General features: G+C 36.3%; 1 protein-coding gene across 1 annotated transcript; it reads right to left on the bottom strand.

Annotated features, from left to right (window-relative positions):
• Window positions 1-14,530: 14,530 nt before the first annotated feature.
• On the bottom strand, window positions 14,531-15,499 carry LOC143635602 (uncharacterized). Its single transcript, XM_077103389.1, has 2 exons — window positions 15,221-15,499; window positions 14,531-14,995 (listed from the first exon to the last, which is right to left on the bottom strand). The coding sequence occupies exons 1-2, from the start codon at window positions 15,345-15,347 to the stop codon at window positions 14,712-14,714; spliced, it is 411 nt and encodes a 136-aa protein (XP_076959504.1). The 5' UTR covers window positions 15,348-15,499; the 3' UTR covers window positions 14,531-14,711.
• Between the last annotated feature and the right edge of the window lie 6,479 nt (window positions 15,500-21,978).

Raw genomic sequence — 21,978 nt, 5'->3', positions numbered from 1 at the left:
CTTAAGCCAACCAGAAGTATCAACACATACATCCCCAACACAACAAACACCACCAACATTTAGCCCAAGTCATTCTGATCCTTTCATTTCAAGCCCACCTCATGTACAATCACCACCACCATCCATTTTCCAAACTCACACCACAGAACAACCTGATTTTGAACCTTTCTCTACATCACCACCTACAACTCCACATACAGACACCTTTCAAAGAAATTTGGACTTAATGTTAGAAAATGCTGATTTGAGAAGAAGAAATGATGAGGTGACAAATGAAAATGTTGAGTTGAGAAGAAGAAATGAGGAGGTGACAGATGAAAATGTGATGTTGATTGAGAAGTTGGTACAAGCTGAATTGAGAATCAAATCCCTGGTGCAAGAGGTTGAGAAGACCTCAGTTGCCCCAAAACAGGGGGAGAATGAAGAAATACCAACTGTCTCTAATGTGAATGTTGATGAAACTGTAATAGCAATGAGAAGACAAGCTGCCTACAATGAATGGAAAAGACAAAATTTCTAGAATAGGCTTTCTTATGTAATGTCTACGGACAGTTTTTGAATATGTAATTTGTTTATGTTATTTGAATATGTAATTTGACTTTTGATTTGATGTGTATTTTGACTAAGTGTAAGTAACCTTAGAAATGTTTTGGGTCAGCTGAGGTGTTCCAATCTAGAGGAGATTGTTGAGTCAAACAATTGACCTAAGGGGGAGATTGTTGAGTCAAAGATTTGACCAAAATGAAGAACATGGAAGATTGGAATCTTCACAACCTCCTCAGAATTCGCTGTAAGGATCCGGGCACACCTTAGACTTCCGAGCAAGCTTTTACTTAGCCGGGTACGATATTTTGTCTATCGGGCAAGGTTTACTTCAAGTAGTCTTCTTTAGTGAATAACCGAGCAAGGTTTGCAAATTAGTGCATTGCCGGGCAAGGTTCACTAGTTTATGTAAATCCGAGCAAGGTTCACTTTATCAAGCAAGTCTGTTCTTCATAGCCAAGTAAGGTTCACTCCCGAGTAAGCTTTTGGCTAACCAAGTCCATGAAGCCAAGTGATTGGAAGACCGGGCAAGGTATTCTTTAATAATTATGGTCCGAGCAAGCTTGATGTATAAATGGAATATCTCTAAGTAACATCGGGCATGGTTCAACTCAAGCAAGGAACAGTACTCCCGAGTACACTTTGCTAATAAGTTATTGTATAGCAAGGAGTTGATTGGACCATCGAAGAACAAGGTTGCTCGTAAGGGTTTGTCGGGCAAAGTCTGGCAAAGTCAAGAAGACTGAAGTCTACCCGTAAAATACTCTTCAAGTAAAGTCTACCTGGAAACTGATCCCGAGCACAATTCTATGTTACCAAGTCTAAGGCAGGCAAAGCACACAGTTTACTCAGAGAAGTTTACTTATCCAGAGCCTACCCGGAAGACTTGTTTTACACTTCGAATATTTTTTGATTATGTAATTTGAATATGTATGTACGTTTGGGGTTTCTTGAAGGAATGACAGCTGTCCTAGGGTGGCAGGCCTATAAATAGAATGTTTTAGGGCACGCCGCCTAAGACGCATTTGAGCCTTTACACTTTTCGTATAAGAAATAATATTTCTTGAAAGTGACGACTGTCCTAGGATTCGTACGGATATAACCCTCCTTCAAGAAACCCTAAATCGATTATCCTATTTGTATGATGAATGTTATATAAATGGAAATCTTTTGAGTGAATCTTGTTTGTGTTGGTTATCATTGAATACTTATTAAGCAACCGTATGTTTGTTATTGATTCCGCCTTTAACAAACGGATATCTTTCTAAATATAGCAACCCGTCATTAACTCCCTTGTCGACACATCAATCTGTGTGAATTATGACATGATTTGAATAAGATCCAGCTGAAATCGAGGGACCAGACAGACACGTCCCGAATGGAGATTGAGTACGGTTCATGTTTTGGTTTTTCACAATCAAAGTGCAATTGTGGGAAGACCGAATCACCAACCACCTCATGGCTCTCCACACAAGGTTCCTTCTTGACCCCCACACTTGGCTCGTTATATAGTAAATCTTCAAGCAACTTCAAATCACCAAGTGGGTCAAACTCTCCTTCATCCGTCATGGTAAAATCTATCAACTCTTCACCAAACTCACCCCTAAACTCATCTTCCCACGAGGAAACATACTCCTAAAGAGGCTTTTCCATACCCAAATTCTCAAATTCGATAATCGGCTCACTAAGTTGTGACTGACTCATTAAACCAAGCCGAATTCCATCTAAAGCTTGTTGGGTCGGAAATGAGGCATTTGGATTTGTATCATGGATGATGCGTAACCAATCAAATATTACCTCATCCGGATCTGGTATTTGCTCAATGAATTCACCATATGAGTTTTCATAACCCAGAAGATTCCCCCTTAAATCAAACATTAAACGTAACCGGGGTTACACTCGATTTTTCGCTTGCAATCCAAAATCCTCTTTATCTCCATCTGCCAAATAGTGTAACGTTTTGGTTCTTTGACTCCATTCCCGTAAGTTTTCATTACTGCACACTTAAACAGAATGGATCACGGGCACCAGATAGTAGTAAATTAATTAGAAATAAAATTAAACTAAAACTAAACTATTTAAAAGAAAACTAAACTAAACTATATTAATCTAAATATATCTACAAAACTATAAAAAGAAAGTCCCCAACTCGGGTCGTTCTCCAATCGCCTCAAACCGTGTCCCCGGCAACGGCGCCAAAAAACTTGATGTGCGAAAATGTATCTATGAAAATTACGACTCACAACTAAGCTTTAAATTAAAACGGAATATCCTAACTTAAGTTCACACAACCGGCAAGTGTACCGATCGTATGTAGTAAAAACTAAGGAAGTCCGAGTATCGAACACAAAGACACGTGAAGTGGCTCAGATTACTAACCCTACTCAAGTCCTGCCTAAATAATATATTTGTTTAACTTATATATCTAAACTAATTTAACTATCTTAACTTAACTAACGGTAAAACTTAACGGAACTAACGATAATAAGAAAACGAACCACCTAGGTAAGATGACTTAACCGGTATAGGATGGATCAGGTGCTAACAAGTGTTTGAAACCTCCTTCTAAAGATGAACTAAGATAGATTCAATCAAAGCAACTGGGTCCCCACGGTCAGTTTTACCAGAAAACCCTAATAACGTCTACTTAGCTTTTAATTCACGGTTGTTTATTTACGTACCCTAATGATTTATTACTTGGTCCGCATCAAAATCACAATCCTCACTAAGGCTCGAGCTAATTACAAACCTAGGAAGAGAGGGGTAATTCAATAATGAGGATAAAATAACTCAACTTACAAACTAACCTAGTCGATAGCTAGAAAAACGCACGTGGTCTCGCAACGGGTAACTAAATCAACTAAAGCAGAGAGATAAGCTATCCCCTAAGTTTTTGGTCCAACTCAAAGAAAATGATCCTATTGACCTAAATGATTCAAGAAACATAAACCCTAATGACACGCGTCTACCACAATTAATCAACACACTCAGTATTAACCGAACTAGCAATTAACGACTACACGAAACAAATTCATGCAATAATCAACTACCCGGGGCTCATGCAACCTAAAATACATCTAATGGAAGCAAGGTTCATGGAATAATATCACAAATTATGAACTTTACAATAAATAAACAATCAAACACGAAATTAGCACCCGATAACTGATAAATCAACCGTTAAACATTAAACCTAGGCGATTCAAACAAATTTAGCCAACCATAATGAATGAACAGTAGATAATAATGATAATTAAGCTCAAAGTATTCATTACAAACTGATTGGAACTTGTTTCAAAGTCTAAAACTCAAAAACGAACTCACAAACGTTAAAACAAGCAAAACCGACGACCGGTTGATGAAACTCCGATCCGAAAGCTCCTCCTCCTTGGTATTTCGACTTTAGCAGATGTGATGGATGGAAAGATGATTAAAAATCGTTCATAGGGTATAAACCCTTTATATATATATGTTTAAACACCTATTTCCTAATATAAAATAGGTTAAAACAAGCCCACAAAGCCCGCTAGAAGACAAAAATAGTCGTTTTTATGATTTCTGGATGTTCTTGGCAGCCTTGGGACATGTTGGAATCCACCACATGATGCTTGAATGGTATGACCTGGTCACTTAGCTCGGACATGCCATTTTCTGACGTTTTTCGACTTCTAGCTCGTTTATCTTCGTACGCGTGTATCGGCTTAATCCGAGCTCCGTTTTAGCTATTCTTTCTCCATTTAACTCGTTTTCTCGCTCTCTTCTACATGGGACCTATCACATACACAAAAGTGTAAATTCACGCAAGAACTATTGATATTTGTTAATGTTTAAGCACAAAATAACATAAAAACTATTAGGAAAACATGTGGGTTTTACACCACATCAAGCCCATTCGTTAAACATCCTTAACGAATGGGTGTTAAATTAAACGAACTGACTATTTCGTTAAACATCCTTAGAGAATTACCCTTACATTAACGAACTAACTATTAAAGATAAATATCTTTACATTATAATACTGTTTGAGTTTATCCTTAAACAGTATTATAATGTAAAGATATTTATCTTTAATAGTTAGTTCGTTAATGTAAGGGTAATTCTCTAAGGATGTTTAACGAAATAGTCAGTTCGTTTAATTTAACACCCATTCGTTAAGGATGTTTAACGAATGGGCTTTCGTCCTTCGATGGGGAAATTTGAAGGACGAAAATCTCCTACTGTTTAAGGATAAACTCATACTGCATACGCGGGCTCGACTAAATGGGGACTCAACTCATATATGGGAAGCTATGGAGACAAAGATCATCCAAGTAGCAAAGGAGACTCTCGGGGTCACAACAGGAAAGTCAAGTGGGCATAAGGAGTCTTGGTGGTGGAATGACGCAGTGCAAGACAAGATAAGGGACAAACAAGGATGTTTTAGGGAGCTAATGAGGTGTACGAATGAGGAGGAGCGAGTGGAATTGAGGGACAACTACAAAACGGCCAAGATAGAGGCAAAGAAGGCAGTGGCGGAAGCAAAGAAGGCGGCCTTTAAACGGATGTATGAAAGCCTGGAAACAAAAGAGGGGGAACATGCTATGTTTAAGATTGCCAAAGCCAGGGAGCGTAGAAGGCAAGATCTAGGACCGGTGAAGTTCATAAAGGATACAGATGGGCATGTACTGGTCAAGGAGCAGGACATCAAGCTAAGATGGCAAACCTACTTCCATAATCTCTTTAACAATGGGAGAGCTTACCAAGAAGAACATGACAACACAAACTTTCAACGACAACAATCGAATAACTGCTACTGCCGACGGATCACACGAGAAGAGGTAAAGGACGCACTTAGGAGGATGGGAAGGTCTAAGGCGGTTGGCCCAGACAACATACCCATCGAGGTGTGGAAGTGTCTGGGGGAGGAAGGAGTCATGTGGTTAACTACTTTGTTCAATAGTATTCTCAAATCAGGTAAGATGCCAGACCAGTGGAGGAGCAGCGTTGTAGTTCCTATCTATAAGAACAAAGGAGACGCCCAATGTTGTGGTAACTACCGAGGAATCAAACTACTAAGTCATACTATGAAGCTATGGGAAAGAGTGATTGAGGTTAGACTTAGACGAGAAACTCAGGTTACGGTCAACCAATTTGGCTTCATGCCGGGGCGTTCCACCACAGAGGCAATACACCTTATAAGAAATTAATGGAAAAGTATAGGGAGAAGAAGCGTGATCTACATATGGTGTTTATTGACCTAGAAAAGGCCTACGACAGTGTGCCACGACAGGTGCTCTGGGAGTGCTTGGAGGGTAGAAGAGTGCCCAGGAAATACATAGAGATAATTATGGATATGTATACCAGGAGTGAAACAAGTGTCCGTGCGCCAGTGGGGGATACTGATTTCTTTCCTGTAGAGGTAGGTCTTCACCAGGGGTCAGCGTTGAGCCCGTTTCTTTTTGCAGTAGTCTTGGATGAGTTGTCAAAGTCGATTCAGGGGACTCTCCCGTGGTGCATGATGTTCGCAGACGATATTGTGTTAATTGCTGAGAAAAAACAAGATCTAAACATGAGGCTTGAGGAGTGGCGAACAACCTTAGAGACAAAAGGTTTAAAGATTAGCCGATCTAAGACGGAGTACCTACACTGTGATTTTGGTGAGATAAACGACAGTGAAGACGCACACATCACAATTGAAGGGCAGGTGGTCCCGCAGGTAACGAAGTTCAAGTATTTAGGATCATTTGTACAGAGCGATGGGGAATTAGACAGTGATGTGACCCACCGAGTTCAGGTAGGATGGTGTAGATGGAAAGCAGCCACAGGTATATTGTGCGACAAGAGTTTCCCGACTAATCTGAAGGGAAAATTCTATAGGGTGGCAGTTAGACCTGCAATGCTATATGGAACAGATTGTTGGGCCATCAAGAAGGCACAAGTGCGGAAGATGGAGGTAGCAGAAATGAGAATGCTACGTTGGATGTGTGGGCACACAAGGCTAGACAGAATAAGAAACGTTGTGCTTCGCGAGAGAGTAGGGGTGGCGAACATAGCAGACAAGATAAGAGAGTGGAGATTGAGATGGTTTGGACATGTAAAGAGAAGACAGACGACGAATCCTGTTAGATCCGTAGAAAGCATTACTATAGAGGGGAGGAGGGGTAGAGGACGACCGAAATTGACTTGGGATGAGAGGATTAGGCATGATTTGATAGACCTAAATCTCTCCGAGGACATGGTTGAGGATAGGAATTCGTGGAGAAGTAGGATTAAAGCTAAGGATTCCTAGAGAGAATTGAATACCTTAGGGCTTAGACTTAACTTATTTAGGTCACTTACCATAATGGTATTTCCCTTACATATTTTATTATTATTATTATTAGCTTTTATATTGCGGTTAAACTGCGACCTTATTATTAATATTATTATAATTAGTAGTAGTTTTTTTATATAACTGTTAAACTTTTTTTTTTTTTTTTTTTTTTTTTTTTTTTTCATACACATGTTCTTAGAGCCGAGGGTCTCTCTGGAAGCCACCTCTTTATTCCTTTGGATAGAGGTACGGTGTGCCTACATCCCACCCTCCCCAGACCCTACCTATAGCTCTGCTGTCGGTGGGATTTTACTGGGTATGATTGATTGATTGATTGATTGATCTTTACATTATAATAATAATAAATACAAGACAACAAATACAAAGACTCGAGACGAAAAAACCGTGCACTAACAATTTACTATGATAAAGCTAATATTACAATAGATGACTTAAAGATGTTAACCAAATGTAAGAAACAATAGTAGAAAACTATTTAATGCAATTCACCTTATATAATTTGACTTAAGTTTTATCCAAAAACATAATTTAGCATCGTAAGATAACCAACATAAACTTTATGAATTTACTAAATACCCTTATGTTTCTTATATTAATTTAAAAAATACTTTTTCTTTTTCCTTTATAAGTTTTAACATATAATTTATTTATAAATATACACTTACTACTGAGTTTATGTTGTATGTATTGTACAACGTGTTGTGTTGTTTGTAAGTGTCTTTCCTTTACATTTGGTGGCCATGTGTCAAAGAATTGCTACATGTCTCTGCTCTCAGCCCACAGACTCATTTGTTTTCCCCCACTTTAATCTGCATTGTATTTTTTATTAGTTTTTCTATTTCCTATCACCGCATCTTGCAACCAACTCTGTGTTTTCCATTCCACTATTTTCACTTTTCACACCACCCTCCATCTTCTTGCCGTCAGCACTATTGTGGGGTTCGATTTCTGAACTTTTTTAGCGGTGGTGTGGTGTTGGCGGACAGTGGTTGCTTATGGTGTTATTTTGGTGTTACAATTGTGCATCACTTACTGTTGCCGACTTCGACTTCCGAACCCTAGGCGGCGGTGGTTGCAGCGAACCCCTGTCCATGGTCATCGGCTCCTAATAACGAAGTTTGTTACGATACAAACTAGTACTTGAGCTATAAGATCGATAAAGAGAACAAGAAGAACATTTAAGAGAAGAAGAAAGGTAAAACCCAATTCAATTCATTAAAGATTCCACATTCACAATTGCTGTATATGTATACTAACCTATTACAATTATAACCCTAACTATTAAACATATACCCTTTTGACCCTCTACTATTTACTACCTAATATTATTCCATCCTCAAAAGATTTTTGTCCTCAAAAATCAAAATAAGAAAAAAAAATTCTAATCAAAACTATCAAAACCAAATAGGGAAAAATTTTATGCTTCATCAAATTTTGCTATTGAAACATCTTCTTTAACACCTGTAACTTCAAAATCGATAGTCCTCACATTTATGATCATTGTGGTTATCAAATAGAACTCTTTGATGTACAGATGCATCACCACCATTGATTGTTTTTGGGAAAACCATTTTCTTAAACATATCCTTGTAAAGGAACTGAAAGTAACATCTTAGAGCAATGTCAAGCGTGCATGTGGGAGTTCTATAGTTAACACTTAGACACTTTAATCAAATAAAGAGTTGTGGCACTATCGAAAGTCCTATCCATAATATGAAAATTTTTATACATTTTGAATCACTTTTTCTTGCCCCTGATAGAATATCACAAACTTTTAGCCCAATAGTATTCCGTCTCCTTGGTTCCATTCTACGAGCCTTAGCACACAACAGCCTTTGGCAATGGTATTCCATTGAGAATAAATGTACCAAAAAACTATGGTATTCCATTGAGAATAAATGTACCAAAAAACTAAATGATGTCATAATGTTCCAATAACAATTGTGTGGACAACAACCATGAAAATAAGAGCAGGTAAGGCTTACCCAAGATTCACCATAATAATGGGCCAATGGCACCTCTGGTTGAATTTATTCGCTTTATACACCTTAAATGTGTCTTTAGGCCATCCATCATATTTGATAAGACTATTATTTTTAGTGCTCCAATATGAAAGCCATGTCTTCCAAAGTTTCACTTTCATAAATGATTCAGCCATAACATAGATTAACTCTTCGACACTATGCATTGTTTGTTCTTTACCTTGGATTTCACTCCAATAGCACCATAATTGATACATACAACCACATTTTGTTCTAAATGTCTTTGAAGATCTTCTACCATGTGGTAATAATCCAATAATACGCTTGTTTGGTAGAATGAAACAATTGCATTGTATTCTTAGTGGAAATATTTTTGCAACATTTCTTCTGTATCAGGTTTTTGAATTTAAAAATTATCTTCCCTGCATTCGGAGTCATATCGCCAACCAAGGAAGCAATGAATTTGGCAGCTTCCGACTCCTTATAACATTTTATATTACTCTTCCATTTCCACCTAATAAGCCAACTACTCACACATTCTCTTTTGTACTTGAAAATCAATTCGCCTATACCATTAATAATTAACACATATCATTACAACCCTTTAACCATTCCCATATAGATGAGTTGCTACACCAACCCTGCTGATAGAATATATCACCAATCATTCGTCAAACGTAAATGACTAAAAATCGAGCTTCTTCTTTTATTTTGTACTTGAACATCAATTTGTCTAGCCAATGTGAGATATAACATGCAAAATGATTACTGCGATATTCAAGTACGTGCTGATTGTTAAACAAATCAGCCAAATCACGCTTAGTGTTCTAAATAGGTTCATTGTTCCTCATATTCATTTCTTTTGTTCCAACCTAATGTTCTACAATTTCTTTTTCCGTGTATGTTGGCTCCACTTCTAAATCAAGACTCATATCATGACGATCATTTTTGTGTCTAACTTTACAAAAATTAGATAAACCAGGTTGTTTTAATCAGTTTTAGATGGCACATCTAATTCTTTTTAAGAATTTTTAATTCCATTTTCTAGTTTTCTAACATCATAGTCCTTAACATCAAGTGAATCTATAATATCATCCATTGAATCATTTTTGTCTAATATCTCATCATTCCTGGTTTCTTGAATCTTATTATGGATTTCAAATTCATACTCGTGATTAACAGGATTATTATCACATTTAGGCATTTCTTCAAACACTTGGTGGGCAGATTCCATTTTAGTGATTTGAGAAAAATGGGGTGATTCAAGAACTCTTTTTTTATCACTATAGATGTCAATTGATGCCTCACAACTGAATTCAAGACTACTTGTTTGGTGTGAATCGAACACACTTACCTCACAATTAGACGATTCTTGAATTTACCCATGAACTAAAATCCCAGTTAAAAAACTTTCTTGATATCTAGCCAAAGAAAATGCCTGTTCCAACTTTAAACCATTGCATACATTGTGAAACCTCATAAGACCATAACCAATTTTTGGCTTAAGGCCATTAATGAAGAGATATGTTGCATAATCTTAATTAATTTCTTGAGAATTTTTGACCTTATCGAACAAACTTTGAAATTTGACACAATACTCATTAACGGTACCTTGTTGCCATATTATTATTATTTTTTCTAAAGCCATTTCCATGATTAAGTTGTTGACGATGTGGTGAATCTTGATTGTTGTTGCCACAATTCTTGAATTTGACACCCATGTATGAACAACTCAATGTTATTGCTATTGCCTTCGATTTTTTTTCTTTTAGACTGAGCTTGTTTCATTAATTGATCGAACAATGATCAATTGAGAAACTAAAATGTGATCAGACGGAAATTGATTGCATTTGAGATGAAATTGATCGAAACAATGATCAATTTCAAAGAATCCAAAAGAATTTGGGGCAAATAGAGTGAATTAGAGTTCTAGATTAAGAGCTTCCGAGGACCAGAGAGCTCTGATGCCACTTCTTACGATATAAACCTTTACTTGAGCTATAAGATCGATAAAGAGAACAAGAAGAACACTTAAGAGAAGAAGAAGGGCAAAACCCAATTCAATTCATCGATACATTCTACATTCACGATTGTTGTATATATATACACTAACCTATTACAATTATAACCCTAACTATTGAACATATACACTTTAAGCCCTCTACTATTTACTACCTAACAAAGTTGAACCGTTGAAGAAATCGATCACATAGCAGACGAGATAGACGTTTTGGATATTGTGATGGACTAACCACTCAAGTTTTGGCTAGTAAGATTTTATAAGAACTTTATTGTCAATAAGCTCTCAAATGTCACATGTATGTAGTTAGCATTTTAGAAATACTAATTTTTGAAGTCTATGGACACAAAGATTATACTGTTCTGCACGTTCTGCATTAACATTGTTACAATCTGAATCTTGAATCTGGTCTCCGTTAGTTGCATATCTACATATATGCTAGCACATGACTTTATCAAAGCATTCAAACTGTATGCCAAATTAGATAAGATCATGTTTTGGTCAAAACAAGAATGGAGACATATATTTATATATGAGTAAATAAAATGGTCTGTTTCCTTCAGTTTTTGTTGTTCCCAAATAAGTACAGCTTTTCGTTTTTCTTTTGATATGATACCTTTAAATCTTTCTAATTAGAAGAATTAAATATTCCTAATTATTGTAAACATGCAGACACACTTACTACATGAGTGGAGATGCATGCAAGGATGGAAGGAAGTCCTGATGCTTGTTACGAACCTCGTTCGTTAATCAAATGGTTCAAAGAAAATAGACAGAAACCATAATAGAATTCATAGATTTTTTGGAAGAGACTTTGATTTATCAAATCATAATAATTTCATTCATAATTTAGAACAAGAAAAAGTGCCTCTTATAGACTTACATGAAAACTAATAAATAGTTAGACCCACTACTCAATAACTATCACCACTACTCCACCAAGTAACACAAATAAATAAAATATAGTAAACATGGCATGCATGGACGTAAATCAAGGCACATAACAATGCTACAACTGAAGACTCGTTACGTTTAATTCTTTGTTTATTTGGAATTGATTGTGGATCTTGATTTTACTAAAGCATTACTCGATTGCGAATCATCTGGCCATAGCAACCAACTCCCTGGTAATTGTTCTGCCTTTTTGACTTTCTAATCGAGTTGCGTTTGGCTTATCTGATTCACGTCTGTTGGAAAAAACAAATTGGAAAGATCCTTTAAAAAGTTCAAACGATGATTACGGAATCAATATTTTACTGATCGGAGGTAGAAATTGGTTTTTGGCATAGTGAATTGCAAGTGGGTTTATAATAATAATTGAGGTGATGGTATAATTTGAAAATTGGAAGTTACGAATATTGGTGATGGGATTAAACTTAAAACTCAAATTACTCTAACTTCTCATTCATATATAAAAAACTCAAAGTATTTTTAGGCCTAACAAACACAAGTTAACTAGAATTATACACAAGTTCTAGATTTAGGAAACTAATAAAAGATAAACATAAACATAAATAATAATAATATATCTGAATTTGATCTCCTCCTTATCCTCCCCTTGAGATCCACGTAGCCACCCCTCGGTTTTATCTTTAACGAATCGGGATTATATTTATCAACTTCTGCTTTTATTTACCTTTTTGTTTTTGCAGCTTTCTTTAAATCCGATCTTCCGTGTGTGCCTCTTTTATGTGGGAATGACCTTTGACAATGTTTCACCAAATTTCGTGTGCATCAAGTCAAATTGTAGAAATGTTAACCAGAAAGGTATGCATGTTTTAATAATTGTTACGGTTAATTCTCTAGCTTAGGATTCTGTTTGTGGGCATGCAATTCAATTTGTCAATTTAGGGTTCATAGTGGCAAAAGTAAGTAATACAGGTTGAACAGGGATGCAGGTGCCAGGAGGTAATTCTCTTGATCAGACTTGCAAGTGCAACTGCAGGTTTGTAAATGAATTCTGCAATTTTGTTGTTTTAATGCATATGTTTTAAAATTGGAAATATTTTGGCCCATTCAATCTGTTTTGGGTTGTGTACTTGTGTTTCACTTCCGGTGACTTCTCATTTGGAAGTTCTATTGTATCCATGTTGATAATTTGGTTACGTTGCTAAGTTCTTTCGTTAGCCTAATATAACTAGGAATTGATGGATGCTTTTATTATTTAATCTTCACAAGATTGAAGGAAATCAGCCCTATGAGTCCATGACATGTATCATCCTTTCTTATGGGTTGATGACAATGCGTGCCACATTATCTTTTATTTAAGCAAGTAAAAGAAATAACGGTGCAAGCCTTTGACTCGTGGTTAAAATGTATTAGGAAACTTTTTTGTTTTGATATTAGGCAGAAGTTATTTAATGTTGGAATCAGTCAATACAACTTGGTTGTTTAGGTTAAAATGGGATCATTTTGGAAGTATCAAATTTTAGGAGTGTGTATTTTTTTATTTATATTTTTTACCTTTTAGATACATAATATATTTGCCATTGTTTTTGCTTTGGTTGGACTAGATGGTGCTTTATGTTGCTCGAATTGGCAATTTTAGATGTTTACTGGTTTTTTTAAGTTTATTTTGCCTTTTAGTTTTGTCATGAACCCTAAACAACATTTAAATTGACCGTCACTTGCGAAGGTTCAAAATACTAGTTCTTATGTATTTTCAGAGTACGTACATCATTATATTATAAACTAATACTTTATTATATATGTTATATGAGATATGACAAAATTATTATTATATATAACAATTACAAAGCTTGGTATCGTTAAGTCCTGATGGTGCAACTTGGTTGCACCGTATTGGTCATAGCATTTATTTTTGTTTATTTCGTTTTTTAGTTATGATGTCGTAACGAACATAACGGAAATCGACATGATTCGTGTAAAGTCACAGCTATAACACCCAAAACTGACAACGCTCAAAGATTACCAATGCTCGGGTTTTTCAACTAGCGCCACCCCATTAGCCCACCTCAAATTTCTATATTTTTTCCTGTTTTTTATCTCTGGTACTTTAAGGAAAGTAATAGAAACCGATCGAACTCGTGCCGAGTTACGCCTCAATGCAAGGGGCCTGCAACATTTGGGTTTTACCACCGCCCAGGTTTACCATCCAAATAAACGTCTAATAATTTAATTTTTATATGTTAATTTGACGAATTTATTTTTCGGGTTTTAACGCTCAGGTTTTACCAACGATGTCTATACCGTAACAAGTGAACCGACAAGGTCTGCATTCATGCCAATTAACCATCATAACGTTCAAGTTTTATCAACGTTCAGGTTTTAATGCTAAGGTACCAATTGCCCTTTGGAGCCAATAAGCCCTTAGTTGGTCACTTGAGTGCACCATATTGGTCCACGACATTTTACCTCTTTTATTCTCCTTCCGGTACCGTAATAAAAACCGACAGAATGTCAATTTTATTTTTGTTTTACTCAAAGAACGTGACAAAAATCATTCGCCTTAACGCCCAGGATTATCAATGCTCGGGTATTCCCAATATGTCAAAAGAGCCAAAGAATTTCAGTATATAATATAAAGATACCAAGATTTGTAATGATCAATAATATATAAATGTACAATTGTAAATTCTAATACTTGGAGGAAATAATAATGAAATTCTTTATAGTAAATACAACTAATTTTAACTCACAATTACAAAGTTCACTATATAATTGATTAGTTTCTACAAATTTGTTTCTTTCGAATTATACAAATGCAAGATCAAGAAACCAAGTAAACAAACCGTCCTATAAAAGATATACAAGATAAGAAAGGGTGCACCTTGCACTCCACAAAAGAAGAGGGGTTAAACTTGTACAGAGTTTAAACATACAGAAGTAGTTGTTAAACATAAGTCACAGGTAAGGTAGAGTAAGCAACACGTTGAACACCACGATCTCTCAAAATTCCAGAGTAGAGAGCCATCCTATTTGCAGGAAGACCCTTAACATTTCTTGAATGTTTACTTTTAACCCCCTCATCTTTCAAAAATGTGAAACAATTCCTTTTTTGATCAAGTTTCTTGCTTTTAAGCCTTCTTCTGAACTCATCTCCATTTCCACTTGGTTCCATCACATCCTCAGCAAACCTTACTTTCTTCATATTCTTCTTCCCCTTCTTCATCCCATCTATAAACATTAATAACAACAATTATCAAAATATTACTACTAATAACAATAATAAGAATAATTGAAGCAGCAATGCTAAAGTGGCAGGTTTTAAATAGCAAAACCGATCCTGCTAAAAACAATATTTAGGTCCTATGGGCCGAAAAATTACTAATTAGATTTAAAAAGTCAATGATCCACTTAAAGTTTGATTCAAGGAACTAAAGTGAGGAAAATATAGGAAACCTGAAGAGATGCAGGATCTTGGGCGAGCGGTGGGTTGTTTCTGGAGGCAGAAGGCGATGAAGATTGCGGTTCCGGCGGCCATAGCGGTGGCAAGAACGACACCGTTTGAAGCCAGGATTGATGACATAGTGAAGAAGTTTTGTAGATCAGAGAAATGGGTATGAGAGAGATGGAACAAGTTTCAGAGAGAGAGAGATTGGAGATGAATTCATTGAGAAAAATTGAAGTCAATGTCTGTGTTTTAGTGTGTGAATAATATTATAATGGTAGGATTGAATGAATATGCTTTGGTTTGGTTCTGGTGTGTGTATTTGGACGTGAAGGGGATGCAAATTGAAAGCAAATGCGGTGGTTGCCTTGGAAACTAAAAATGATTTTATTTAGTTTTGATTTGTACATAAATTTAAAAATATTATTTTATTAATAGTAATGTAACTTTCATAAAGATATCAACACATTCTAATGTTTGCTCCGTGATATATTGCAAACTAATTAAAAAAAAAGAAATTTTTTTAAAATGTTCATTTTAGAACACGGTTTTCTATCTTTGTTCATTATTTATTAAGCATTCTTAGAATGTTCATTATAAAATAGTCGTCTTGACTTTTTTATAAACCTAAACAACTAGTTCGTAAAGCCAATGAAAAACAAACACGTATTCATAAAGCTGTCGTGATGACTAGATTTGAACATGCTGACTAGATCGTGAAGAAAACCTAAGCGTCAACAAAGCAGTCGGTCCAACGACTACATTTGTGTCTATGTCTGGCAGACTAGATCGTGAAAAGCCTGACTAGATCATTTTTGAAAAAGGCCGACTAGATCACGAGACAAATGAAATCATAAACCTCAACTATCTTCCTTTACTACACATTCAAATGTTCTTGCTTTACTAGATTATCCCCTTACATATTCAAACAAATTTAAATCACAACGTCAAGGTTGTCAAATGAAATCCCTCACATAATTCGTCACCGGCGCAATGATAGAAGAGTTATTTGCTCGTGCGGTTCAGTTACATCCATTCGCACTTCTTGGACCGAAGAAAATCCCGGTAGAAGATTTTATTGTTGCATGGGTGCAAATTATATTTGTTTTTATTGTTGACATTTTGTTTTTAGATTAATTTTTGTTTATTTTAATATGTAGGCATCAAGATGTGGTTTTGTATGCTGGTTGGATTCCCCATTGTGCGAAAGAGCTCAAGAAATTATTCTTGGTCTGTTGAGATCCATTGACAAACATGAAGCCATCGCTAGAACAAAGGAATTACAAAATAAAAGATTGAAGATATGTTTAGGATTAAGTTGGATATTTTTTTTTATTGACCTAAATGTTTGTAAAAGGTTATTTGCGTTTTGTGTCCGTTCTTGTACTATTTATGCAAATTTAACACGACATTAAGTTTCAATTCTGGTTAATGGCGTGTGTTTAGATAGTATGCACATAGAGTTTCCTCTCAACAATTAGGCCTAATAACTATAATAATTTGGTAGGACAAGTAATTTTTAACCAACTATCTTGTATTAGTATGATTATGGAGTACACCTCCACTTCCACACTTAGGGGGTGTTTGGTAGAGAGAATTGAGGGGTGAGAAATGGAATTGGAAAGAATTCTCTTGTTTGTTTATGAAAGAAAGAGGTGAGAAATAGAAATAAACCATTTCCATTTCTCTGATTTTGTTTCTCTAAAAAAAGCGGAGAATTGGATTTCTAGGGTTTCATTTCTCAGCCTCACTCTCTCACGCCTCTCTCTGCTGTTCGATCTACAGCAGCAAACTCACGCCTCTCCCTGTTGTTCGATCGACTTGCAGCCTCTAATCACCCACAAATCATCTCCAATCCAAGAACCGAGTTCGTATTCGCGATCCTTGCTTCGATTCCAACGATCCTAGGTATGAAACTTTAATTTTTTCGACTTTCTTATGCTCGACCAGACCTAAACCTCGATCCAAACTCAGCTGCTGATGTCGATTGTTATCGTGGGATGTTTGTATGTTGTTGGTAATCGATTTAGATATGTTAGATTTCAATGGTTTATGTTTAATTCGACTCTTGATGAAATCTTTGATGTCTAGGTTAGGAATTGAACATTATATGGTATGAAATTGATGAGTTTGAATCATGAATTTTATGTTAGAATGATATTTAGATGCTAGGTTGAATGTTGGAACCGATAAATTGAATGTTTAAATGAGTTGCTTGAATGCTATTGCTGATGAAATCTGTAATGCTGTTTTGTTCAAACAATATTTTGATCATAACAGATGCAAATTGATCGTTTCTTGAGTCTAACATTAAGTTCAAAGAGTCTAGTTTCAAACCCCACTGGTTTCGTAATTTTTAGAGAAGTTTTGATTACCCAAACGTGAAAAATAAAACCGAAGGTCAAATCTGTTTTTGACTGACAGATTTTAGGTCCACTTCTAAAGAGCATAACTCTCTTGTTTTTGAAGTTTTAGACTTCATTCCTCTTTCTAATGAACATTTTAAGTGTCTAGAATATTTCCCAATTGGCCTTGTATGCAAATCCTGAGTAGTCAATTTTTGAGAAATTTTGACATTTACAAACTCTGAACAGTAAGTTTTAGATACCTTTGATAATTAGCATTTTAGTTGAAAACCTTATGCATACTTTAAAAATTTGAGAAAAATATATAAACACCTAGAGATGTTGAAGTTTCTGTGAAAATATTTTCATAATTTATTTCAATTGTTTTGTTGATAAATAAATCTATATTTACAAACTCAAATCTGACCAAAAAACTTAGATTTCTACATATCAACAAATCATCACTTTTTACACCATTTTTATCTAGAAATTGACTTGTAACTCACATGGAAACCTTAGGGATCTTGTATAACATTGACTTGTAACTCACATGGAAACTTGGATGTTCAATTTCATCCAAAATAACATATATATTGATGTAAACATCGGCAATTAAACAACATTCAGCAAGTCAGTGAATAAAGTAGCCTGTAATCATTTTTCTTGCTTTCATGATCACTTTGTTGCTAATATTTGGATTATATTTTGGAGTTATTTGCTTTTCTTGAATTTTCTTATATTTTTATGTGTAGATGGCAAGATCACCTTCCAGACAAAGAATAGTTGCCATAGGTGTATTTTATGTCATTTATGTTACGATTCGTTGGTGGATGTTGTGTACATATCATTTGCGTCGGTCGATTGAGTCACTGACTTTACGTACAAAATATTTAATGAGTTACCATAATAGGCGTGAAAACATGGTGAGGATGGTTTATGAAAGTGATGTTACGAGTGTTGTTAACATAAGAATGAATATACATGCATTTACAACACTTTGTGATATGCTAGAAACTAGAGGGGGACTAAAGAATAGTAAAAACATGCTAGTCGATGAGCAAGTTGCTATGTTTTTACATACCCTTGCTCATAATGCAAAGAATAGGATACTAGTCAACAGATTTCATCGGTCCGGGGAAACTGTAAGTCGGTATTTCAAGTTAGTCTTAAATGCTATATGTCGATTACTGTAGGTCTCCCCCGGGGCGTCGCCGATCGATACGAGATCCGCACGAGGTCTAGGAGTGCGGAATCCTCCTAGACTCGTTAATGGTGTACAAGATGAAGAACACAAACACGTACACGAACAAATACACGAACAAATACAAGAACGGGATAAACAAATCTGCAGATTCTTTATATATAATAATCAACCACGAGACATACAGAACATAAACAGAAAACACGACTGACCCGAGGTGAGCTCTACCTCGGGTCGTCTCACACGACTCTCCTTGTCTCTTACTCTCTCTAAACAAACAAACTGCTCAAAACACACACTAATTACTGGATTACTTAACCTAAACAAGACACACGTATATATATATAAACTTCAGTAGGCGTCAGTAGGCGAAGTTGTTCATAACTTCGCCTATGGCGAAGTTGTGATAACTTCGCCTAAGGCAGAAGTTGTTACAACTTCGCCTGTGGCGTTCCGCTGGTCAGAATTGCATAGCGACGGTCACAAAATGCACCAACAGTCTCCCCTTTGACCGTTGCTCTCAATTCTAACAAACACGAAAGATCATCTGTTACAAAATATGCACCAACAGACTCCCTCTTAACTGATGATCTTCTGTTTGCTCTTCAACCAGCCGTGTCTGAAACTGTCTTGTAGCTTCACAAATCTACCAATCACCCAGCGTCTTCCATATCAGATCTCCCCTTCAGTGTAAGCTTCTCCGACTATAATGATTGAGGTCTTTGAAATGCATGCATCCTCGTGCCAATAGATCATCTCAACCAATCACGTGAGTCCATCTGACTTCACCAACACGTGAAGTTGGGCGTCCTCCACAACTTCACCAACTCGTCGGCATACGATAAGGTTTAATCTTCAACTACTCAACATTAAGTGATCAATTTCATCACAAAACCACCTTGACAGAATCTAACACATGACCATTAATTAATCTGAAGCATCTTCAATCACCATGGATAACGATCAAGAACATAAACACTTTAATTCCCGATTAAATCCAACTTGTTCCAGAATTTTCACTCTAATAAATAAGCATCACGTTTCAGGATCCAATTCTCGAACGCCTTGAAAATAACATAAATAATATGCTCTGACCGTAATCCAGTAATGACAAAAACCTTCAGTTCAATTTGACTTTCTTCAGTTGGTCAACCTCGAACAACAACAATTTCATTGCCCACAAACACCCAAATATGTGTCAATATCCAGTTTCAATCAATATCCCATTCACAAACTCAACTCCATATCCAGAGTTGAAACGTATTTGTTCACACGTAAGACCCAGAGATAACAAGTTTCACTCGTTGACGGAACAACATCTCCGGTCTCACAATAATCGTGTACACCTGGCCATACAGACGAAAACACCAAAATACTTTTTTTTTTTTTTTTAACTTCGCCGAGAAGTCAACTTCGTCTAAAGTCAACTTCGCCTGTTCATAACTTCGCCTGGCTATAACTTCGCCTGTCCATAACTTCGCCAGACCTTATATCTTCGATGAAACCCTACGAACAGTGACGGCAACTTCGCCCGATGAACAATAACTTCGCCTGCGGCGCTGTTCGGCCAGAAACGCACAGAAACGTGCCAGAAACACCAAAACGCAGATCTCGAACAATAGCATAAGAGCCTAAGGCTCTGATACCACATGTAGGTCCCCCCCGGGGCGTCGCCGATCGATACGAGATCCGCACGAGGTCTAGGAGTGCGGAATCCTCCTAGACTCGTTAATGGTGTACAAGATGAAGAACACAAACACGTACACGAACAAATACAAGAACGGGATAAACAAATCTGCAGATTCTTTATATATAATAATCAACCACGAGACATACAGAACATAAACAGAAAACACGACTGACCCGAGGTGAGCTCTACCTCGGGTCGTCTCACACGACTCTCCTTGTCTCTTACTCTCTCTAAACAAACAAACTGCTCAAAACACACACTAATTACTGGATTACTTAACCTAAACAAGACACACGTATATATATATATAAACTTCAGTAGGCGTCAGTAGGCGAAGTTGTTCATAACTTCGCCTATGGCGAAGTTGTGATAACTTCGCATAAGGCAGAAGTTGTGCTAACTTCGCCTGTGGCGTTCCGCTGGTCAGAATTGCATAGCGACGGTCACAAAATGCACCAACAATTACACAAAGAACTCTGCAAGTCACCCGTGCCAGTGCCAGATAATGAAACTGATGAAAGATGGAAATGGTTTAAGGTTAGTCAAACACATTTTTTATTAAAGATATTTTTTGCTAACATAAATTAGTAAGTAATGTTTTCTTTTAACTCAGGGTTGCTTAGGAGCATTAGATGGAACATACATTAAAGTTAAAGTCCCTGCTATTGATAGAAAACCTTATAGGACAAGAAAATGGCAGATTTGTACTAACGTACTCGGAGTATGTACGAGTGACCTTTTATTTACGTATGTCTTAGCGGGATGGGAGGGTTCTGCAGCTGATAGTAGAGTATTGCGTGATGCAATCAGTAGACCCAATGGTCTTAAAATAACTCCGGGTATGTGATAGACAATTTTCAAAGAATATACATAGATTTAAGTATGATAATTAACATTGAGTTTATGGTTAATTGTAGGAACATACTACATTTGTGATGCCGGTTATACAAATGGTGAAGGATTTTTAACTCCATATCGAGGTCAACGTTATCATCTTAACGATTGGTCTCGTCCTCCTATGAATGCTAAGGAGTTCTTTAATATGAGACATTCATCGGCCATGAATGTTATAGAAAGATGTTTCGGAATGATTAAAGATAGATGGGCTATTTTGCGTGATAACTCATATCATCCCATAGAGTCCATGCCACGTATCATCATTGCTTGTTGTTTATTGCACAATTTCATACGAACAACAATGAGTGAAGACCCTCTTGATAACGAAATCCCAGTAAATCACACACAACCTGCAAATGACCATGACAATGTTATTTCTATGATCGAGCCCTCACAAGAATGGACCGATCGTAGAGACCTTCTTGCTAATGAAATGTTTAATAGTTGGACTGCGATGCGTGCGCAGCGTGCCAACAATGTTTCTTAATTATGTTTGACAATTATGTATTTTTTATTTGTAGAACCAAGGATGTTTCTTATTAATGTTTATTTATGCACTTTATTTATTTCTTATTAATGTTTCTTGTTATATTTGTATTTGTAGTTACATGAATTATGATTTTTAATTGTATAATT

The sequence above is a fragment of the Bidens hawaiensis genome, unplaced genomic scaffold, assembly GCF_021521415.1.
Source record: "Bidens hawaiensis isolate Kalapana, Puna unplaced genomic scaffold, B.hawaiensis_p1.1 tig00007614_1, whole genome shotgun sequence".
NCBI lineage: Eukaryota > Viridiplantae > Streptophyta > Magnoliopsida > Asterales > Asteraceae > Bidens > Bidens hawaiensis.
Note: the sequence above shows the minus strand (reverse complement) of the source record. Positions and strands in the feature narration are given on the sequence as shown.